Source organism: Bos mutus, chromosome 26 (genome assembly GCF_027580195.1).
Source record: "Bos mutus isolate GX-2022 chromosome 26, NWIPB_WYAK_1.1, whole genome shotgun sequence".
Classification (NCBI taxonomy): domain Eukaryota; kingdom Metazoa; phylum Chordata; class Mammalia; order Artiodactyla; family Bovidae; genus Bos; species Bos mutus.
The window spans coordinates 37,924,070-37,948,998 of NC_091642.1; the positions used below are offsets into that span (position 1 = coordinate 37,924,070).

Below are 24,929 nucleotides of genomic sequence, written 5' to 3' on the forward strand. Positions count from 1 at the left end.
GAGGGACTAGAGTTTCTGTTTTCCTCTTAATTTCCAATTTGTTGCAGACCAAAATCTTAGGTAAAGAAATTTAAGGGACTTCCCTGATGGTCCAGTGGTTAAGACTCTGTGCTCCCAATGCAGGAGGCGTGGGTTCATTTCCTGGTTAGGGAACTAAGATCTTATATGCTGCATGGTGTGGCCTTTAAGAAAAAAAAAGAAATTTAAAACATTGCATCAATGTCAAACTGCCATCAAAGTTTCCTCTCAATTTGTGTTTTCATCTCTCCATGGGCTGGAAACAAACAGGCTGCAGGCCAGCCCCAACCACAGGTCACTTTCACACAGCACTGCTCTACAGTGTACTGGCAGACCATCTGGAGGGCTTTGTGCAGACTTTTGTGATGGTGATGACAACAATTGTGGATGGGTAACAAAGTGGAGAAGACACTTCTGACAATGATGGCTTGCATGTGGACAGCAAGAACCTTCTAAGAAGCTATAATTAAGATTTTAGGTCACAGTCTTCCTCAGCTAGTAAAGCATGAGGAGGTGGAGGTGGGTACAGGTTCAGTAGGCTAACTTTATACAAATCTGACAGTTCTCCTGGTGAAGAATGTATACCACCACTTGCTTCCTGTTACTCTACTCCTCTAATAGGACAGGACAGTAGGAAAAGGGCCAGTCAGGAATACTAATCATAAAAGCTCAGGGAAATTTATTGTAAATTTTCTTTCCTCATCAACGTGCAAAGGAAAGGATCGCACATGCTTAGGAACTAGCACGTGGACACGTTAACATTATCCCAACTCAAGCAGTAAGAAAGCTGCTGAAAAGTATTTCAAAGCTAAATGACTTATGAGTTATTTGCACCACTGTTCTCTTATTATAGAAAGCAGGGAACTGATCATACACACATTCAGCATACTGAAATCTAAAATAAATATATCTTATTATAATTTTTCTTTTAAGAGTAATAAATACCCCTAACTTTAAGGTTTGTAAACTCATAAATTTTCTATGCCTCTTTATAAGTTAAGACAGATTTCCTGGGGGTATTCCCTGGTGGTCCAGGGGTCAGGACTCTGCTCTCTTACTGCTGAGGGCCTGGGTTCAATCCCTGGTTGGAGAATTAAAATCCTGCAAGCTGTACAGCATGGCAAAAAAAAAAAAATACAGATTTTCCAGGCAAGAGCTTGAAGGTTTGCCAAAACTTATGCTGGGTGGACTAAATGTCTAAAAGCATATGACAGCTACTTTCATCTTAAAGCATCTGAGGAGGTATGGTCACAGCGTTCAGTATTTCAAATTTTAAACTGCAGTGTCTATCACTAGTAGACTCAAAACTACATTATTTTCCTGCAATTGTGGTTTATTGTAATCTTGATTCATTTTTTCAAAGACCATTCAATACATTTATACTATTCCAGTAATTACCATGCTACCAAGAAAAACAAGTGAACAGTTTATTAAGAATTAAATGAGGGTATGGAATGTGATACAGTACAAGACACTCAAGATGGATACAATAGTACTACTCACACAAAAAGTTAAATCTCTTTAAAAAAATCAGAAGACAAAAGAAAAAGCAATTCCATCATCATAAAGTATTTCATGCAAAAACATCAAAGAAATCCCCAGTCCCCCCCCCCACCCCTAAGCTCCTAACAAAAAGCTATCTGAAATATGCCATGCTAACATATTAACCACAATATAATCATTCATAGAAAAGCAACACACTAATTAAGAAATGAATTAGATGAAACAACACAGGCTGCAAAATCGTAAACTCATAGACCACGATGATTTTACATGATAAGCAATTCCAGATTCACTCATAGGGCGAGCAATACGAGCTAAATGTTGAGAGAGAAGGTATGTAAATATAAACTCCACTAACTCATCTCATTATCTTCTAATTATAAAACCTGGAAGCTTCCAGAACCTGAAAAATTATATAAAATTTGGCATACTCCATTTGTATTCCAAGAAACGACTTTAGGATCGTATTTGCAATTATTAGAGAGCTGTATAAAAAGCACTTTATGGTCAGGAATTGACCTCTTAAATAATGATCACAATTTACATCAATAGAAACAACTCCAGATATGCATTTACTGTGAATAACTCTTACTCAAGATAAGAAACATGATTTTCTAGCACTTTATGTACAAATTACTGCAAAGGCCCAGTTAATTTAGAGACTGAATAAAATGTAAAATAAATGTGAATTGGTACAGAGAGATTCTGAATAGGAACAGCCCCATTAACAGAGGTTTAAGTGGGTAGCAATCTTGCCTTGACTTCCAAGAGAACGAGAGTCAACAGATTGCCAAGCTGTAACTCATGTCTCTGTACCAAGATGCGTTAATATATTTCATGGAAAAGTAGTTTTACCTTAAAAAGTAGGAATGGCATTTTATGGGATGGTATTCCCCTCCACAGCTGCCAAACAAGCCTGGTCACCAGGCGATGCAGAGAGTGTATTTCCAAGTGGGTGTAACATGTCACAGTGAGGCGACCCAGAAGCGGAAGCACCCATCTCATGGCACCTGCCTATTCAGCAGGCCAGGAGAGAACTGGGACACCCACGTGTCATGGTTTTGGGTTGAGCTTACCTATGGTGTATAAACTGGTTATACACGAAACAGTAAGGCCAAAGAAAAAGAACAGGAGAAAAACTACCCACTCCCATCTGCTATTTTTTTCCCTTTAAATTTAACGTAATTTGAACAGATTCGAAAAATTTCAGGATTACCCTTCCCACATCTGAAATTCAACCTCCTATTTACATTCCATGAAAACAACACTATAATTGTTCTCTAAAAAACAGAAGCTCTTGCTCTAATTTTCACAAAATAACAAGAAAAATTTTCCATGTGAAACCCAGAGTGTGAGGCTTGTAAAGAAGTGTCTGTAATAATCAGGACCGTGATAGTTAAGAGCTCTTTGGAATGTGTGTTATACATACAAAGTTATCACAAATTAAACTCCCAGAGTATTTATGAAACAAGTTCTTAAATAGGAAAGATTATTGATGAGAGATAAATGCTTCCATTAGCAAATTAAATCTGAGGGATCAATCTTTCCCAAGTGACAAGGTGTCTGCTAATAATTCAACACAGCCTCTGGAATCAAACGTCAAAGATCACTCAATCATGATGATTCAAGATGAAGTACAGATGAGCAGTACGTATGAAAAAAATTTGTAAACCGCTGCCATTCTAAAACAGTAGATTTATATTACAAAGCAATGTAAATAAATATTGGGCTAGTACAAAAGCTCTTATTTACAGTTTTACAAATGAAACTGTATTCAGTGTAAATGCTGTGTTTTGAAGAACACAGTACTGTATTAGTAAAATGAGTTCTGTTGAGGGGAATTACAGTTTCTGTTAGAATCAATGTATAATGTATAAAAGATTCAAGTTAACTCTGTTTATAATTTAGTACAGACAAACCCAGTTTAACCTGGAATGGCATCTGTTAAAGTGCTGAAAAACAGGAAATATTTAGAAAACACTGTACATTATTAAAGCTTTATCAAGTCAGAATGTTAAAACCCTTTCACATTTTTAACCTTTTGCCACAGGGTTGTGGACAAGATGATTTTTCTCAGCAAAGGAGTAAAACTTACGAGGCCACCAGCTGCTTAGATGATTTTAGGTTCGGTGGTGCTAGTTTCCTAAAACAACTATTTACCCATCAACCATACCTTCAGGCCTTACAATCTGGTAAGTAATTAAATATTCAGGATAAGCCTGGAAGAGAAAGATTAATTCAAAAATTGGTAAATAAATTTTTTGAATGGAGACTTATTCTAAGGATTCCTTATCTTTAGGGAAGAAGCTCTAAATTAGTGTTGCAGATCAGAATCAAAGGGCCTCTTCTCAAAACAGCTTTATGTGACTGCAATCCCTTCGATTTTCAATCAGCAGGTCTAGGATGACTACTGAGCATGTGTTTGTCTTTAGGAATTGAGGTTATCCTGATACATATCCGCAGTACATAATGTTGCTCTAGAGATGCTTCTGACTCCATCTATGCCACTAACAGCAAGCTGGAATTACACATTTCTTTGCTACAGAGAGGTTAACTATTAAAATAAATATAGGATTCTAATTAATTATATTTTACAGAAGCTTAAAAAAATTCAGAATAGCTGGCAAAATCTGAATAAGGTCTGTAGGTTAGATTTACTACACCAATGATATTTTCCTGATTTTAACAATTTTAAGACAATGTCCTTAAAATTTAGGTGTAATTAGGAAATACACCCTGAAGTATTTAAGTGTAAAGGAAGATGCTTATATCTTACTTCCAAGCAGCTCAAGGGGGGGGCGGGGGAGGGGGGGGAGGATATACACATATAGTAGGGAGAACATGATAAAGGAGAGAGAATGCTAAAGTATTAACATTTTGAATATCTGGGTAAAGGGTCTAAGGGAATTCTCTTTACTATTACTGCAACTTTAAGTCTGAAATAATTTACAAATAGAAGTTAAAAAGAAATCCAGTTTGTAAGGCACTCTACCTTGTTAATTTAAAAGATTAGAAAAAGGTTAAAGTACAGCTCTAAAGTATTGCTGAAAATGAACAAATAAAACGGAATTACCTGCTCGCCTCTGTAGATAACATACTCAGCTAATGCTAGGCCATTTACACTAGGTCGGCCAGTGACTGAGTGATGGCCTGGAGGAGAATGCGCCATTTTCATTGCACTGAACTGCAGGAAAGACTTTCCCAAGGTTACACGGCAGAAGAGCAGCTGCCTGTAACACGCGAAAACGGAAAAGATTTCCCTGAGACAAGGCCATACAGGGCAGTTTTATTTATGTGCACTATATAAGCTTTGAATGCATTTATACATAAACACAATTGTTTTCACCATTTTACCCTTTAAAGAGTTTTTAAAGAATATCTTCTACTGTTCTCACTAATGAAATAATTTGTCACTTTAATCCTCAGTGTAACTATAAAATACTATCTTAGAGAGATTATAATAATCTTTAAGTGATACTGACTCTGCCATCCTGCTTGTATCCCAGCAAAAGCACAAATCATAGCCCAAGTGAAGAGGAGGAGGAGGTTTTAAGGGACTTCCATGAAGTGTCTTACAAAGGTGAACATTTATCCAGATAAGTCCTATTGATTCCACTTTCAAAATGTATCTTTCTTCTAAATTCTACTGTCACTATTAAGGCCAAATTGCCCAAATTTCACTTGGACTATAACAATGGCCTCTGAGCTACCTTTTCTGTTTTTATTCTAATAAATTATTTTCCATCTAAGCTACTGGTGATTTAGGGAAAAAACAAACAGCAAAAACCATAAATCAGATGACACTACTTTTCTACTTAAAACCTTTTAGAGACTGTTCACTGTGCCTAAAAGAAAACCCACATTTCTTATAATGATCCCAAATTCTCCAACTTTACTTTGTGTTCATTACACCTAGACACATTAGTTTTTCTTCCTGCAGGCCAAACTTTCTTGCCCCAAGGCCATCAGACACGCTGCTGCTTTAACCATCTAGAATGATATGTTCTACCACTCTTCAACAGGCTAATAGTCATTTTTCAAGTTTAGCTGAAATGTTTCTTCTTCAAATATGTCTTTCCTCACCAGAAGTTTAGGTTGTATTACTTTCTCACTCCCCAAGGGCATATGATTGGCCTTCCTTAGGTCCAACGAACTTTTTGTTATTTCACTGCTTCTCTCTCTAATCTACTTTTCTTTCTACAGGAGAAAAGGAGATTTGGTGGCCTGATGATTCTGTCTTCAAAGAAGATAGGCTATATTTTTTATTCTAAATATGCTCTTTGCAAATTTTCTTAGCATTTCTAATAGATTTTCTATTATAGTCACAATCAATCCATGATAATTCAGCATACAGAAATCTTAATTAATAAATTTACTTCCAGACATACAAGCATTGTACTTCAAAGACAACTGAGAAGAGGTACTAGAACACTGCTTACTATTAACAGTCAGAACTATTTAGCCTCCAGATGATACATGACAAGTAAAGATAGCAGTGTTCAATTTACAGACTCTCAAGAAATTACAAGCCTCCTAGCCATTCCAACCTATGATCTAAAATAGAAGCGGGTGGGAGGTCATACCCAGGAGGTCTGGCTTTAGACACCTACATGAGTCTAAGTTTAGAGGGAAAACAGTAAGAACAAAACATAAACAGACAGTCTTTGTCTCCCTTTAGGACTTCAGGCCTTCACTTTGGCAGCCCTTCAAAATCAGCTGGGAAGCTTTTAAAAATCCCATGCCCAGACCAGACCCCCAAGTGAGAATCTCTTGAGGGTAGGACACAGTCATTAGTAGCTTTTAAAGCCCCTCAGGTAATTCCACTGTGCTGCCAAAGCTGAGAACTACTGCTCTAGGGTTTTTAGATCTGTGATCAGAAGCTTCAGCATCCCCTAGGAACTCGGTAGAAATGCAAGTTCTAGTGCCCTAGCCCCAGACCTACTAAATCAATAATTCAAGAGGCGTGGCATAGGAGTTTGTGTTTTAATAAGCCCTCTAGGTGATTCTGAACTTGCTAATGTTTGATAGCTACTGTTCTAGGTCTTTATAAGCAGTGCTCTAACCACAGAATAAATTTCAGTAATTAATCTTACTTGATTTTTCAAATGGTGAAGATTATTTACCTACAAGGATTTTATCAACTAGGGCCAAGTCATTTGAATGATTTTAAAAACTAAGCTCCACTAGGGAACTAAAAGTAGGAAAAAAAGAAGTACAAAGTAATTCTTTGATAATGTGCTTTCTAAAAGGACTGACATGCTGATATGCTTTATTATAATTTTTTTCTGAGTAGTAATATCACAAATTGACAATTAAAATCATACCACAGTGGAGGAGAGATTCTCTCATCCATTGCCATGAAATGATTAGGTGCAGCAAATAATGCCATTTTATTAATAGCATTTGAATAGATTTTTAAACAGTCCACAATAAAACTCTTTCGTGCCCAGCAATATTTTCTACTCCATATTCTGAAAGCACTGTGTGTTCCAATGATTGAATGATGTGAACAGATCAAATGCTTGTAACTGTGCTTGGCTCTTACAGACCATTTAAAAAACATAAGCTACTATTAGAATCAGTGAGAGGACCAAAGCAACCTGAACTGTGCCTCACTTGGATTCCTAGAGTGGTCCAAGATAATGTCTTACCTGAAAATTTCAATATGGAACCAGTTCTTATCTGATTCTTATCAAAATAAATGAGAAAAGCGATCTCTTACCTGTGGCAGATGTAACAAGATCTGTCTTTATGTACTGGACATCCAGTACCTCCTCCAATTCCATATACATACTGATTGCTTTTGGAAGAGTTTTCAGCAAAATAGATCCCAGCTCCAAACATGCCGCCTATGTAGGCATGCCTTTCATCAAAGCCTTTATGGATAATTGCATTCACAAAGGGAGACCCTACAAATACATATAAATAGGTAACATTTTTAAATCACAAGTAAAGGAATAAAAGCTAAAGCGTCTTAGAAGTTAAATTCTTTCTTTTTTCTTCAATTGTTTGATTCCACAAAAATCAGAAGGCACTACAGCCAACCCATTCCCATGGTGCCCTGCGTGAAAACAAGTCAGCTTAGATATATGATGGACTAAAATCCCACTACTTAAGGCTCCAAGCAGTGAGAGGAACAGACATGAGAAGAAGTTAAATTCTGAATTAACATACATATATCACCACCATGATAAGCAAAACCGAAACACAACTGTCAGCTGGCTCGCTACTTTAGAATAGTTATTTTAGAAGAATTGCTAATGTGAATGAATGTTTCTAACAGGGTGGTGGTTCGGATGCCAAAGTGAGGACACATACAGATTCAACTAGGAAAAACGTACAGATCACCAGAAAGAAACATCAGTGCTAGAGTTATCAAATTCCCGGCTCCAAATTCACACCAACCCACAATCAGGAGTCTCATAATTGACCTCCTATGGCCAGGCTGAACACAACTAGGTCATGCAATGACACCCACATTCGTGTACTTTTCCTAGATACCCTAAGCGGCTAAAGTGACCTTTTCAAGTTCATGCTTTTCTTCCTATTTCTCTCCTATTCTTCCGCTTCTCTGCCTTTATCACTTGCTAGTACCAGATTCCATATGCAAATGTGGTGTGTTCCTTCATTCCCTACATACTGACTTCTTTCTCCTCCTTCCTTGCATGCATGCCAAAAAGGAGCTCAGCCAAAGACCAGGAGGTACTAAGCATGGAGATCAGGTCAGGGAGGGCAGTGAGGCTGGGGCTTGGGAAAAGCCAATATGACACAGCTAACTGATTCATCAAGATTAGTGTCCCTTTTCATAAAGGGACAAGGGAAATACACTGAATTCTGCTTTACAGAAACTAAAGAACAGAATAACTCACTTGAATTAACTTGGAAAAACCATTTCTATTATAAAATAGAAAAAGTCATACATTACAACCCTTAAGTCAATACATAAATAAATATCATGTTCTGTGCCAAGATTTTATCATGACAATTTTTAGGGTGTTGAAATGAGAAGTACCATTGAGATATTATATACTAATTCAGTCTGCTATAGCCATTCTTCCAGGGGATTGTGAAATTTAAATACTGTATTTTATAGAACTTTACCAAGTCTCTAAAAATTTTTTGCAATCAAAGCCAATTAAGGAACAGATTGGAACTATCATGGGTAATGTGCTTAAAGACTTGATAAACACTACACTAATATCTATATTCATTTTTTCTATAAACTTGAAATATCAACCACCACCACCTGCCGTGTTGCAACATAAATAGGAAATTTCAAAAATGACAAGTAATGGTGCTCAGTAAAACTTCTCAGAAAACTCCACAGGTTCAATGACAATTATCTTTTTGCACCCTGGACACTTAGAAGCACAGTCACAAGAGGATGTACATATTCTTCTGAGGCAATTTTCAGATCCTCCTTTAATTCAATCAACCAGTTAAAAGTAACACACATCAATTTTCCAGAGTAACCCTAACACACAAAATGAATTACATACATACATACATACATACATCAGTTCAGTTCAGTCGCTCAGTTGTGTCCGACTCTTTGCGACCCCATGAACTGCAGCACGCTGGGCATCCCTGTCCATCACCAACTCCTAGAGTCCACCCAAACACGTGTCCATTGAGTCGGTGATGCCATCCAACCATCTTATCCTCTGTTGTCCCCTTCTCCTCCTGCCCTCCATCTTTCCCAGCATCAGTGTCTTTTCAAATAAGTCAGTTCTTCGCATCAGATAGCTAAAGTATTGGAGTTTCAGCTTCAACATCAGTCCTTCCAATGAACACCCAGGACTGATCACCTTTAGGATGGACTGGTTGGATCTCCTTGCAGTCTAAGGGACTCTCAAGAGTCTCCTCCAACACCACAGTTCAAAAACATCAATTCTTCGGTGCTTGGCTTTCTTTATAGTCCATGTATGGGCACATCCATACATGACCACTGGAAAAACCACAGCCTTGACTAGACGGACCTTTGTTGACAAAGTAATGTCTCTGCTTTTTAATATGCTGTCTAGGTTGGTCATAACTTTCCTTCCAAGGAGTAAGCGTGTTTTAATTTCATGGCTGCAGTCACCATCTGCAGTGATTTTGGAGCCCAGAAAAATGAAGTTTGGCACTGTTTCCACTGTTTCCCCATCTATTTCCCATGAAGTGATGGGACTGGATGCCATGATTTTTGTTTTCTGAATGTTGAGCTTTAAGCCAACTTTTTCACTGTCCTCTTTCACTTTCATCAAGAGGCTCTTTAGTTCTTCACTTTCTGCCGTAAGGGTGGTGTTATCTGCATATCTGAGGTTATTGATATTTCTCCCAGCGATCTTGATTCCAGCTTGTCCTTCTTCCTCCAGCCCAGCGTTTCTCGTGATGTACTCTGCATAGAAGTTAAATAAGCAAGGTGACAATATACAGCCTGACGTACTCCTTTTCCTATTTGGAACCAGTCTGTTGTTCCATATCCAGTTCTAACTGTTGCTTCTTGATCTGCATATAGGTTTCTCAAGAGGCAGGTCAGGTGGTCTGGTATTCCCATCTCTTTCAGAATTTTCCAGTTTATTGTGATCCACACAGTCAAAGGCTTTGGCATAGTCAATAAAGCAGAAATAGATGTTTTTCTGGAACTCTCTTGCTTTTTCCATGATCCAGCAGATATTGGCAATTTGATCTCTGGTTCCTCTGCCTTTTCTAACACCAGCTTGAACATCAGGAAGTTGATGGTTCACGTATTGCTGAAGCCTGGCTTGGAGAATTTTAGGGATCACTTTACTAGCGTGTGAGATGAGTGCAACTGTGAGGTAGTCTGAGCACTCTTTGGCATTGCCTTTCTTTGGGACTGGAATGAAAACTGACCTCTTCCAGTCCTGTGGCCACTGCTGAGTTTTCCAAATTTGCTGGCATATTGAGTGCCAGCATCATCTTTCACAGCATCATCTTTCAGGATTTGAAAGAGCTCCACTGGAATTCCATCACCTCCACTAGCTTTGTTTGTAGTGATGCTTCCTAAGGCCCACTTGACTTCACATTCCAGGATGTCTGGCTCTAGGTGAGTGATCACACCATCGTGATTATCTGGGTCGCGAAGATCTTTTTTGTACAGTTCTTCTGTGTATTCTTGCCACCTCTTCTTAATATCTGCTGCTTCTGTTAGGTCCCTACCATTTCTATCCTTTATTGAGCCCATCTTTGTATGAAATACAGTCAGCAAAAACAAGACCAGTAGCCGACTGTGGCTCAGATCATGAACTTCTTATTGCAAATTCAGACTGAAATTTAAGAAAGTGGAGAAAACTACTAGACCATTCAGATATAACCTAAATCAAATCCCTTATGACTATACAGTGGAAGGGAGAAATATATTTAAGGGACTAGATCTGATAGACAGAGTGCCTGATGAACTACGGACGGAGGTTCGTGACATTATACAGGAGACAAGGAAGGAAGACCATCCCCAAGAAAAAAAAATGCAAAAAAGCAAAATGGCTGTCTGAGGAGGGCTTACAAACAGCTGTGAAAAGAAGAGAAGTGAAAAGCAAAGGAGAAAAGGAAAGATATATCCATTTGAATGCAGAGTCCCAAAGAATAGCAAGGAGAGATAAGAAAGCCTTCCTCAGTGATCAATGCAAAGAAATAGAGGAAAACAACAGAATGGGAAAGACTAGAGAGCTCTTCAAGAAAATTAGAGATACCAAGGGAACATTTCATGCAAAGATGGGCTCAATAAAGGACATACTTATATACATATATATATAAAGAGAAAATATGAATAGTCAGTATTATCATTTCTATACTTTTTCTATTATGGTAATCTTATTTATAAACTATATCCATTCAAAACATACAAATCAAAAGTTTGAAGACACAAATATAAATGCAAAGATTTACAGAAATAATGTTTGTTTTTTAGAAAATGATATGAGAAATATATAGATTCATTATTATTTCAAACCTGACAAAAAATGTGGAGGAGGATGATGGCAGGTAGGGGGAGAGGAATCTTACCATGAAATAGCATTCTTTCATTTGCATGGTTGTGGTTTTCTTCAGAAACTTCTTTTCTCCTATGAGTGTATCTTTCCCATAGTTTCTTGTTACAAACTTTCTGAATCTATAAAAAGAAAGCAGCAAAATAAAAATCTCTGGATCACAATAATTACTTACCTACTTGTTAATCTTAACCAAAAATGGGCCACATAGGACCAGAAGAGAGGTAAAATTTTTCTCTGAAATATAAATTACGTATTATTTTTAGTCAACTAAAAAGCTTTGTCACAACCATAAAGATGAAAATATATGTACATTTTAGAAGTCAAAAACTACAGATGAGAAAAAGTTACATATGGCTACATGTAAAGGTCAAGAGTACTATTAATTGGTTAAAATACTTCTATTCTCACTTTAGAATTATTACTAAAACATGTCCAAATCAGACATACTGAGTTCTGTATGGAAGTGTAAGAAATAAAATAGTGTAAGAAAATAGTGTAAGAAAGAAAATACTGTCTTTCCCCCAACTGCTTTTTCTGGCTCAAAGTACCATCTGTTTTTAATTAAAATATTTGATATAGCCACACCAAACAATCACACCCCACACACACACCCCCTCTAATATTTCCTCTATTCTTCCCTATCCCTCCAATTCCTAAAACTTTTGTTTGGAGAAAAGTTTTAAGATGGATGCTGGTTTCGCTAGGAGTATTTCTAAGTCAAAACTCACAATCTTAGTGCTGCTTTTCAGCTGTATTGAGGGGTGCTACAGCCCCCTGCTGGTCCAGAACACATCTGGGAGCTGATGGTTTTAGTCTAGGTTCAAATTAACTCAAAATACCATCAAAGACATAATCAAAGCACACAGACTGGCATAAACAGAGCTCATTCATGTTTTTTAAAAAAGGGAACAAAAACAAAAGTTTTATCAGTGAAAACACTTGTATTAGATATTGTACTAAAATATCTTTCTAGAGAAAGAGAACAGCATACCTCCCAAATTCAGTAACTCTAGAAATCAAACCCATATTCTGTTCCTTGCCCTCACCGTTAACAAACCTTGGCGTATTTTGTTACTGGTTGCACACAAAATGCCCTTGACTAAAATCTACCTATAATAGGAATAATTATTTGTTACAGTAATTATTATTATACACGTGTTTATGAAAAGAAAACTCAAGATGTCACTCAGGTCATACCATGATACGAACTAATGAAATACAGCTCCTGAAATAACCCTTGCACCTGAATAATGTGTACTTATTTTATGTCATCTTCTTTCTAAATAGTAAGAACATAACGATCTTGATGAATAACTCTAAAATATGAGATCTATTGGTATACTCAGAATAGTGTATTATTGTGAGACAGTAACACAACACAACTGAAAGATTTCATACTATTCACCTTTCAGTTTAAAATTTAGGTATCAGAGATACTTGCCACATTTTAACTCTAAATCTTATAATGATTAAGAATAGTTAACAGAAAATCATTATGCATCTCGAGTATACAGTTTGGTTGCCATACAGCTTTTAAAAACACCAAGCAAATTAGCAAAGCTGAAAAGGCCCTGAGCAGAGTACCTGATGTTAGTAAGAGTCAGTGCTCTCTTTAAGGTATTTTTTTAAATGACTATTTCTGGAAAGATGAAAGGCACAGAGGGAGCACTACTAAAATGACCAAAAGACGGTATTATGTGTGAGGACTCACAGAAACCCGGAACAGACACAATTAGGACAAACCAGAAACAAACCAACCATGGTGTAACTGTAAAGATGGGAGTCCTTCCATGAGCCACAGAAAATTCAAAAGTACTAGAAAAAAGTCAGCAAGAGTACCTTAATAGTAGTGTCCATATTTAAAATCCTAAGCCTACAGGACTTATCATCCAAGAATGAGAAGTCATAAAGCTTACTAACAATGGAATGCTTATTCTAATCCATAATAGATTCCTTAATTTGTCGTATTTGCTGAATGTCAACCGTTAAGATAATCCTGTATCTTGCCATTTAAACTTATTTAAGTTTAAAGATTAAACTTAAATACTCTTTAAGTTTAGAGATTATTTAAAGCATAATCTCTAGACTTAAATATGTTAACAGGCTGAACTAGTAGGCAGTACAGAGACTGAGGACCTTAATTGCCAAGGACACATTCCTTCCCAAAATACCCCTGCCACGGGAAGGACTTACTGGGCTGCACACATGACGTTCTTTTGAGAGTTAATCATGGTTTCAGGCTTCTGAAAACTATGGTCACAGTGAACTTTATTTTCACTGACTTATTACCTTGAGAATATTGTATCTGTTGAAGATCCCACCTGCGTGACCTCCATCTCTGTGCTCTCGGACTGTACTCTGCATCTGATGGAAACACATTTCAAAAATATGTGCATTAGCTTGTAATTCTTTTCTGATTTAGGGAACACAGTTCTTGACTCATGTGACTCTTAAGACAAATTAGGTTTTTAATATTTTTGTTGTTTAAGGAATGAGTTCTATAAGTTTGCAAGAACTACTTCAAGAGACAGTGCATAGTTGATACAATCAATCCAAAAATACCTATAGGTGAAAATTATATAACGCAAACTACTGGACAAAAGGCAACAAGCAAATGCACAGGTGAGCCAAACATACAAAGCCAACCAGCTGGCACACTAACAAACAAAACCAAACCAATGATTTATCTGTTCCCATTCATTTTGCTCTCATAAAGCACAATTTATATTTCACTGAGAGTTGGAGTTTCCTGAGATTTACTAAGCCTCACTCAACTTTGTATCTCTGTGCTCAGCTCACACATACACAGTATGGTGTTCTTCAAAGCGCCGGGCGCCATTTTAAGACTTTGGTGGATACAAGAGTTTTATGGCAAGAAAGTTAGAAAAACATTTCCTAGATAAGTAGCATCCACATGTTCTGGGTCTTGTCTAAGATACAGGGCTTTGCAATTGCCTTCATGAAGGAAGGGAATATTAGCAACCTCTCCAACAGAACTCTGTATATTAATTGCAACGCTGAACCAAATTATTAGAATTAAAGCTTACTGAGATAGTGTATTTTAAATGCTGATTTTGTAAGTTTTCAGGTGGTAGAGTGAGGGACAATTAAAAACTCCTGCTACATACATGTTCCAATAGATCTGGGAACTTCTGGGAAATTCAGCTGCTGACCTGACATTTACATGGTGTATGAACATACCTCTTCCTCTACAGACTGAAACTCTTTATCTTCAGCAGACAGATCAATGAGAATTGTTCCACTTCCAGAGGTGTTCAGAGTTAAGTATGGGTTAAGACCTATCAAATGAAATTTGAAGGTTAAAAAAAAAAAAAACTTGCCAGAATCCTCCTCCCTGCCCCCAGTCCACAATAAACATCAACCCAATACAACCACCCAATTTATCTGATGCTTATTACTAGTTCTTACAAGTTTTTTATTTGGGGACAGTTTAGATTTATAGGAAAGCTGAGAGCACCGGGAATTCCTGTGTGCCCTCACTCCACTCTCTAAAGTCACCATCAGCAACATTAATGTTCCCATTTTATACAGTCACAGCACACATCAAAATTAAGTAAATTACAGACTTTATTTGGATTTTACCAGTTGTTCCCCACTAATGTCCTTTTAGTTTTCCAGGATCCAAACCAGAAAATTACACTGCACTTAGATGACTATTTTTTTGACCTTAAAAGTCATAAGGGTTTTGTAAGAATAGTTCTGAAAATCTTTCTATTCTTTATCTCCTATGTGTCATATGTTTTCTTCTTCAAATCATTTCCTTTACTAACTAAGCAGCCCTTTCAGCATTTGGTCCCTTTATTTTTTGTAAAACTGAGAAGAACCTAGCATGGCCACAGGTAATTTTAAATTATCTAAGAATGAGAAGTCATAAAGCTTACAAATGGTGGAATGCTTATTCTAACCCATAATAGATTCACTTCAGCAATGAATTTATCCTATTTTCTGACTGTCAACAGTTTAGATCATATATACTTTCATATTTTTACTCTCACAAAAGCTTTTAAAATGGAATCTTACACAGGATTTTCTAATTTCTTTGTGGTATCTATTAACACAACTCTCCTGTAATCTCTCCAAGATCTCCAGAGCTCCACTGTTTTCTCAGGTAGGACTCAAGTCCTTTTTTGTTGTTGCTCAGTCACTAGGTCATGTCCGACTCTTTGCATGACCCATGGACTGCAGCATGCCAGGCTTCCCCGTCCTTCACTATCTCCCTCTCCTGGAGTTTGCTCAAACTCGTGTACACTGAGTCAGTGATGCCATCCAACCATCTCATCCTCTGTCATCCCCTTGTCCTCTTGCCTTCCATCGTTCCCAGCATCAGGGTCTTTTCTAGTGAGTCAGCTCTTCGCATCAGGTGGCCAAAGTATTGGAGCTTCAGCTTCAGCACCACTCCTTCCAAGGAATATTCAGGGTTGACTTCCTTTAGTATTGACAGGTTTGATCTCCTTGCTGTCCAAGGGACACTCAAGAGTCTTCTCCAGCACCACAGTTTGAAAGCATCAATTCTTTGGCACTCAGCCTTCTGCACAGTCCAACTTTCACATTCATATATGACTACTGGAAAAACCATAGCTTTGACTATATGCACCTTTGTTGGCAAAGTGATGGCTCTGCTTTTTAATACACTGTCTAGGTTCGTCATAGCTATTCTTCCAAAGAGCAAGCATCTTTTACTTTCACGACTACAGTCACTGTCCGTAGTGATTTTGGAGCCCAAGAAAATGAAATCTGACACTGTTTCCACATTCTCCCCATCTATTTGCCATAAAGGGATAGGAATGGATGCCATGATCTTCATTTTTTGAATGCTGAGTTTTAAGCCAGCTTTTTCGCTCTTCTCTTTCACCTTCATCAAGAGGCACTTTAGTTCTTCTTCACCTTCTGCCATTAAAGTAGTACCATCTGCATATCTGAGGTTGCTGACATTTCTCCCAGCAATCTTGATTCCAGTTTGTGATTCATCCAGCCTGGCATTTCACATGATGTACTCTGCATATAAGTCCTCTGCTGCTGAGTTAATGCATGGCAGTTTCCCTCTGGAGACTAAGAGCACTGTTCTGGTCTGAATAACAGAGCTATCACAAACATGCCAAACCCTAATAACAATGTATAGGTATGGCTGCATTATAATATCTACGGGAAGTATGACAACTATACAGAGGAGGACATTTTACAGAAAAAACACTTAACAGAATAAAGTCTGTGACAGACACTGGACTAAGGCATCTTTGAACGTCCCAAGAAGATACTCATAAGTGCTGAAAGATCAGAACGTGTAATCTGTTGACTTGATGCACTGAATACTAGCTAAGGCTGTTAAGTCAGCAAGGTAAGAGACAGTCAGAAGTTTGCCACTGGTTCTAATTTGCAAACTGGGTATAATGCCAGTATTATACAGACTCCTAGCTGCAAATGAAGATAAGGCAGGTGGTAACTTCATGCAGAAAAGTGACCCTGATGTGCTAGACCAGACACAGTCATTCTGTGCTGCTGTGGTGTTTCTCCTCCACGTAGGAATCAATGTTCCTACTCAATGCAGCTGGATGTCATCAGAACGAGCAGAGGGCCAAAGGCGGCAGGGAGGGACGCACCTCTGCCACTTGGAAGCAGTGTATCTGCTTCTATCACTGTTTCCTGAGCCTGTAAACAGTCTTAACTGCCTCCCTACCAGGTTCACAGTGTTTTCTAGTAGAGGCACAATGGCAGTCCAAAACTGAGGGTTCCAGTTCCTCTTCATACTAACATTCCAAAAAGCCTCGAGTCTGCCCTCTTCTTTATCTTATAAAATTCTGTCTTCTATACTAGCAATATTTAAGACCATCTCACATTTTAAACGCTTTGCCCTAGTTCCTATCAGGCAAATAAAGTGCATCTACCTTTAATCAATCCCAATCCAGAATTTCAGTTTAAAGCATTCCTTAGCTTGAATCACAGAACTTTCAAAGTTCTCTTTTTGTTCCTCAAGAGATAGACCGTATCCTGGATAGCATACATTCTTTCCTCAAAATTCCCTCAGTTTTACTAATGGAGGTTTGTCTTTAACCCCAGTTGTATAGCCAGGTCTTCAATTATAGGAGGCTTCTAATCTCAGGGTACATCACTCCCTCAGTTGAACAAGAAACTTAAAATGTGGTTCTGACAACTAAAATAACTCATCTTTTATACCAAGACCTGATATACAGGAAGTGTGAACATTTCCAGAACAAATGCAATTTGCATTTTCCTTATGTATCAACATTCAAGAGAAATAAAATATTATTCAACTTTGTTTTATTACGTTTCCTTAGTTGCAACATTATTGTTTCCTTGTACTTTTACAGTAAGTGTTTAAAATGTAACTATTTACAGCAAAAGAGATTTACAACATTATTTTATGGGCAGGCCTGAACACCTAGCCATTACCTGTTATGTTACCATATGAGATATCCAAGTTTCAGATCTTTTAGAACCATATAATTTTTGAGCTACAATAACTTCAGAAATGAGTGAATGGAAATAATAGAAAAAACTTCAGAGCTAAAATAACACCCATATTTCTGAATGGCCCAGACACTTCACTTAGGTTCACAGAGTTAAAGGTAGCAGTTCAGGAAGCCTAACAGTGGCAGATTTAAGATTTGACTCCAGGTTTCCCGAATCCTCATTAGTATTCTTCTTATCAAGTGGACTATTACAGATTTTAAAATTATCCTTGAGGGGTGCCTTTATGCAAGCTGCTAAACTGACGATAGCAATGACTTAAAATGAAATACCTTGTTGTCCAGAGATAAGTCTCTCAACTCCTTTAATTAGTTTGTGTCTATGTCCATAAGCATTGATTCCGATCTCTTTCAACTCCTTGTGTCCCATCTCAACTAATACATCCAACGTGATCTTACAAAAGAGAATGAAACCGTTTAGAAGACTTGTTTGGAAGACATTCATATATTGGTGTTCTCACAATGTTATTAGACTTGTATTTCTGAACACAACATAGAAATGAAAGCATACCAGCTATTAAACTAAAACTGAAAAGTTGCAGTTAATTAAACAAAAGTTGAATCAAGAACTAACCAAAAACATCATTATTTTCATTTAGTATTTGAACCTGAGTAGAATTAAACTGCAAAACAAAAATACATTTTCAAGTTAACCACATTTAGGTGCACTATTTTATCTCTTCCACTATCACTTTATATCCAACTATTAATACAATGTCTTAATGTAATGTGCCTACAGATTCTGCACTATGTTAACTGGTAACTTTAGCATCGTTGTTTAAACGAACCCTTTTAACTCTGAATATATGATTCCCATTTTGTGAAACTGAAGGCATTCTTTAAAATCCTGTATTATTTGCAAACCTTTCATGAAGCTTTCTTTGAATAGTCCGGCTTGTAATAACTCTTTCTTAGAATTTCTATGCCAAAAACTTAATTCTTCATATGTTCTTGATAATTTAACTAGATTAAAATTCCTTAGAGGTACAAGATACAAAAATTACATTTTCTGAACTCAAAAACTCAGTAAATGTATTCTGACAGAAAACTTAAATTAGGACTATTCAAGAAAAGCCCAGATACATAGTTTGTGGAGAAGGCAATGGCACCCGACTCCACTACTTTTGCCTGGAAAATCCCATGGACGGAGGAGCCTGGTAGGCTGCAGTCCATGGGGTCGCTAGGAATCAGACATGACTGAGCAACTTCACTTTCACTTTTCACTTTCATGCACTGGAGAAGGAAATGGCAACCCACTCCAGTGTTCTTGCCTGGAGAATCCCAGGGACGGGGGAGCCTGGTGGGCTGCCGTCTATGGGGTTGCACAGAGTCGGACACGACTGAAGCGACTTAGCAGCAGCAGCAGCATAGTTTGTGTGTCTATATAGCTTCCCAAAGTGGTTAGCAACGTGTCAGGCTTAGAGCGGGTAGTGATTGATGTAAGAGAACTGAACAAACTGAGGTCAAGGATAACTTATCTTTAAGAAATGCATAAGCTAGATTTATTCAAGAAAGCTATTTTGTTACCACACAGAAACAATTTTTATGTGCTAATAAACTAAACATGACTTAGTGAGTAAACAACAAGAGCAACAAACTGAATGGGAAAAAAACAAGCCAAATTAGAAGAGGGATTGATTTCCAGTCCTTACAAAAAACACACATCCTTTTCAGTCCTCAATATGTTGAATGGTTCAGGGCATTTCAAAAGTTTCTATTTTTCCCTTGAGGTTCCCCAAAACAACAAACCAACTGAAACAACTCATGTACTTACCTGTTCTCGCTCAAATATATCCATTAGGTGTTCAAGCCCAAGATTTCTTACAAATTGAGTTATGCTAAAATCTATTCCTGGAACTGGAAAATAAAAAAAACAACACAGAATTTCACATCGGAATAATGTATATCAACATTACAAAGGCAAAGTTTTGTGATATTACATGTATAAAGAATATAAAGATGAAACAAAATGTAACAGCCATCACAATATAATATTAAACTTAACATCAAAATTACAAAGAGGACTTCCATGGCGGTCCAGTGGTTAAGACTCTGCAGTCCCAATGCAGGGGCCACAGGTTCAATCCCTAGTCAGGGAACTAAGAGCCCATATACGTGCTGCCATACCAAAAAAAAAAAGTGAAAAAAGGTATAAAATTTCATCATTAAAAGAAAGGGCTAACCAAGGAGGCACTCACATGTTACAAAGAAATCTTTTCTTTTTTAAAAATTTATTTTTAATTGTATCTTTAAAATAAGTTTTCATACAGCTTAAACTAATATAATATTATATGTCAATTATACCTGAATGTAAAAATGAAAGTTTCCCTATCTTAGGGTAAAGAGACTGTAGGTATATGTGTCTTTTTATTTTCTTTTTTGGCAGCACCATGTGGCTAGTGGGATCTTAGTTACCCAATTAGGGACTGAAACAAGGCCCATGGCAGTGAAACTGTCAAGTCCTAATCACTGGACTACCACAGAATTCCTTTCCTTAAAAAAAAAAAAAAACTCAAAATTATAATACGCTGGAAGAGATAAATAAAGGCATAGTACTCAACCAAAAGGATTTCTATAGCTTTCAAAAAGGTTGTTTACATCTAAAGAGTAGGTTAACATTAGAACCTCATCAAGTCTGAACGTAGAGGGAGAAAGTTTCATTAGAATTCAATAATATTAAAAATGATTTTTCAGCAATCCAATATCAGTTATTTTGGCTGATATTGGCTGATATCTCACCTTCCTTTTTCTCCAAACTGGAAGCACCCTCTGTTCCACTTGAACTGACTACTGAAGATAGCTCAGAAAAACTGCCAGACAAATTGTCGAGACTGCTGGCTGCAGAAAGGCTTGATGGGCTGGATGGACCTGAAGACAGAGCATCTGCGGTGGCTGCTGGGCTTCTCATGCCATTGAGCACTTGCGGTTTATAACACGAAGGCAGAGCGGAAGGGGGCATGGCTGCTGTCAGGAGGGCACTGACATCATCTGCCTGGAGTAGATGTCAGATGGAGATGAAATCCGCAGTAAGCAGGTGTAAAACTCTACTATACCCAACAGAATGCATTAAAAAAAGAGACAAAGCCCTAGCAGATTCGCACTAGAATTGCTTATATAAAGATGATTATTTTAAAAAGTGAAGCAAATAAGTGATATTCAGCTAAACTGTTATTAAATGTAAAACAGAATATAGAACATATACTCTGAGGCATACAAAATAGAAGTTTAAGATGTGGCAAAGCAAGAAAAAAAATCCTAAGACATCATGATTGAAAAGTACTGTAATTAATTTTAGAAATATAAACTTTAAAAAGTAAGATCTGAAAACTTTTAAAGGCATTCTGAAGTAATTCGATCTATGTGGAACTTTAGCAAACAGAATGATGGTTGATTTTTTGGGGAAAAATTTCAGCAACATATTTGTTTCTCAAAATCGAACATTTGGAAGGGTAGGGAACAAGGATATAATTTTAATCAAATATGCCAGAATGGAAAAAAATCCCCAAATTTACTGGTATATTAATTTAATTAGTAACAAATACTATTCTTTCGGTGGCTCAGTGGTAAAGAATCCGCCTGGCAAGCAGGAGACGTGGGTTCAATCCCTGGGTTGGGAATATCCCCTGGAGAAGGAAATGGAACCCACTCTAGTATTCTTGCCTGGGAAATCCCATAGACAGAGGAGCCTGGTGGGCTATAGGCCATAGGGTCCCAAAAGAGTCAGACATGACTTAGCAATTAAACAACAACTATTTTTTTACAATGCTCAATTAAGACACCAAGTAATTAACATTCAGCAAGAAGTAATCAGGACTTATTTTCATGGCTTGTCATTTATACTGCCTTTTCAATCCTCATCTTCTTTCCCTGAATCTGAGGACTCCCATGACACTCATAGTTGGTATGTAACATTTAAAAATAATAATAGCACAATTTATTGGATGCCTCTTATGTACCTGAGAGCATGAGGTATATCCCCTCATTTAATTCTCACATTAACCAAATACATTTTACCTCCATTTACAGATTAGGTAACTGAGGCTTTGAGGTTAAGCAACCTGCAAAACCATACAACTGTTAAGTGGTAGAGCTAAAATTCTAAGGCAGGTCTGTTTGACTCTAAAGCCCAAGCATGTTCTCTAGGGCACCCTGTTTCAATGTCACTTAATTATATCTAGTGGACTAACACATGGGTGGACTGAATTAAAAAAAGTTCACTTCTAAGTTAGCTTGGAACTGGAAGGACATTTCCCTTAAGAAATAATCTTGCAAATACAGTTGAGCTGTCAGCCTGCTTAGAAAATTCTATCCAACCAGCTGAACTAAATTTCAGTTTCTCAATGTAACTTGCAACCATGGAATCTCTCGGTAGAAAGCAATCTGCAAGACAGACTCTCTCCTTCTCCATCTCAAGAAGAATTTCCTCTCCCTTTCCCTCTACTGCTCTGGGTCAGTGTCCTCAGGGGCAGAGGCAAGAGAGGCACCTGAGTCACAGTGGCCGCAGCAGAGGCTGGAGGCCACAGTGTAGACACATGTAGGAATTTTCTCAGGAGAGGAAACGGAAAAAGGACTTCCCACAGAAAACTGGAGGAACAAACTTGTTTCATGAACGGTTTTGGCGGGGTATGCAATAAAACCTTTGAGATGAGACAGTGTTTGGAGGGAAGAAAATGTCTATAAACCAGGCTCTGCAGCTGCATGCTGGAGGCAACGCTCCCGGCTGGGTGGTTCATAAAGACCCCCGGGCCCATACTATCTTGTGCCCCTTGAACGCTGTTCATGAAGTGCCCTGCCTGCTTGTTTCCCAACTACTGTAAGCAGTATACCTTATACTTCTTTTTCCCATTTCTAAAAGTACTCAGCTTACAAAAACTGATAATTCTACTATTTACTTATTATATTTTAATACCAAAGAGATCCAAAATTTAAACCAAGCTAAACGCCAGATTTTGCCACATTCACCAAGAAAACATTTTATATATATATATATGCCAAGGGAATTTTCAGAACGTCAGGAAAGCACTGAGATTTTTCAAAAATCCCATCACTTACTGAAACTAAATCTAAAGGTGTTTGTCCTTCCTGATTTTTAAGAGTTGGATCAGCTCCATGGGCCAATAATAACGCACAAAGCTGTGTTCGTCCCTTCTGGGCTGCCTCGTGCAAAGGTGTGAAAGCCCATTTGTCCGTAGCATTGACACACGCATTATATTTTATTAGCAAAGCTGCTACATCTACATGCTGTAGAAGAAAATAAACCTGTTATAGTCTGAATTATTACTTTATTATATTGTAGTTCTTAAAAAGACACTAGCTATACTCTAGAAATGAAAAACTGTGTTTTTTCTCCATCAAAATTTATGGGCTACTGATTAGAAATTACAGTAGTAGACATTTATATAACTTGAGAAAATATCCAGAAAATAGATACTACTACACAGAAAGAAACTACACTAATGGAACTTTAACAATATCTCATTTAGGTATTATAACTGCTAAACATCAAGTTATAAACCTGCAGCCTTCCTTAATTAATCAACTGAAGATGTTCAATACTGATGATTAATATTCAAGGCTATTAAATATAAGTCAGAAACAATGCATCTGATCTCAACAGATTTGTATGACCCCAGTGGATTTTCTGGGTACCAACAAATAAACAAAATCACTAACATCTCACTGAAAATAAGAGACGTGTGCTGAGGAAGGTAAAATAACGGAAGACAAAACGTCCACGTCAGACAGCAAGCTCCCCGCAAGCTGCAACAGCCTGAGAATGGAAACTTAGAGGTTATTTACTCTTTAGCGCTCATATTTACTTCTCTGTAAAATGAGAAAGTCAAACTAAATTTCCTTTGCATTGTAACACTGATTTTCACTGAGAAAACTGCCGGCATTTTAAAAGCTAACATGAAAGAACTTACGCCGTAAGATGCTGCATTGTGTAAAGGGATAAGTCCTCCTTTGTCCTGAGCATTCACATCAGCTCCATGCTGTAGGAGATACTCCGCAACTTCTAAATTATTATAACCAGCTAATTCAGGAAAGAAGTAAAATTACTTTTACTTGTTAATATAAAAATAGCTACATATATATATATATATATATATTTCTAAAAGATAGGATTTTTAAAATAAGAGATTTGATAGAAATCTGAAATTCTCCAATGGAATCTACTAAAGATTTAGCTTATGAAAAAAATTGCCCACTGGCCTCAAGTTGGAAATTTTCAGTGATGAAATTCATTTCTTTTTGAGATTCTAAGGTTATATTGGCTGATTTACTTAAATAGCTCCTTTTAAAACCTTCTTACCAAAGTCCCTGCCTTCATGGTTATTGTATATACAACTTCCTGAACTCAGGTAAATGGTCTCAAGGCTGCAAGCAAAAGGCATCCAATCATACAAAAGCAAAGTTAGGAACAGAAGTGGCTGGCAGAACAGAAGACAACATATCAGTGGGTCTCAGGGTCCCATTTCCTCAGAATATCACAAAGACATGCTTTTTGTCAGAGAGAATGTAAGTGTACACATCTCTATGGGCAGCAGAATCTACTGCTGCTAAAGCCATGAAGTAGTAAAACTGAGTATTTTATAAATGTACTATAATCCCCCAGCTGTCATCTTGGGAACCGACAGCTATCTTAGTATGTGTTCTTGGTAAAAAAAAAAAAAAAAAAAAAAAGATGTATTGATATACTGTATCTGACACATAATCATAGTTTGAAAGCAAATCTGGAATTTAACTTTGCCAACATAAAATCAGCTGTCACTTGAAACTTTAAAATAGTTCAAAATATATAATTCATTCACTTTTACTGCAGTTTTCAGCCTTTTGCTGAGACATCGAAAAAAAAAAAAAAAAAAAATTTCAGTAAGATTAAGAAAAACAAAACTACCGTAAGCTAAAT

General features: G+C 37.2%; 1 protein-coding gene and 1 non-coding gene across 4 annotated transcripts in view; both read right to left on the reverse strand.

Annotated features, from left to right (window-relative positions):
- Positions 1-1,431: 1,431 nt before the first annotated feature.
- Positions 1,432-24,929, reverse strand: part of TNKS2 (tankyrase 2) — a 65,329-nt gene continuing 41,831 nt past the window's right edge. For 2 of the 3 annotated variants that reach the window (XM_070363788.1, XM_070363787.1), the window contains 11 exons: positions 23,944-24,053; positions 23,072-23,260; positions 20,759-21,011; positions 19,794-19,876; positions 18,293-18,413; positions 14,715-14,812; positions 13,803-13,877; positions 11,527-11,632; positions 7,244-7,430; positions 4,595-4,751; positions 1,432-3,740 (listed from right to left, as the gene is read on the reverse strand). In XM_070363788.1, the coding sequence (XP_070219889.1) occupies positions 3,678-3,740; positions 4,595-4,751; positions 7,244-7,430; positions 11,527-11,632; positions 13,803-13,877; positions 14,715-14,812; positions 18,293-18,413; positions 19,794-19,876; positions 20,759-21,011; positions 23,072-23,260; positions 23,944-24,053 (1,442 nt within the window). In that variant the 3' untranslated portion in view covers positions 1,432-3,677. The remainder of the gene's footprint in view (positions 3,741-4,594; positions 4,752-7,243; positions 7,431-11,526; positions 11,633-13,802; positions 13,878-14,714; positions 14,813-18,292; positions 18,414-19,793; positions 19,877-20,758; positions 21,012-23,071; positions 23,261-23,943; positions 24,054-24,929) is intronic. The other variant, XM_070363789.1, reaches the window with a different exon arrangement.
- Positions 7,525-7,667, reverse strand: LOC138985880 (small nucleolar RNA SNORA79). The gene has a single exon (XR_011462841.1). It is a non-coding gene; the product is annotated as a small nucleolar RNA SNORA79 (small nucleolar RNA).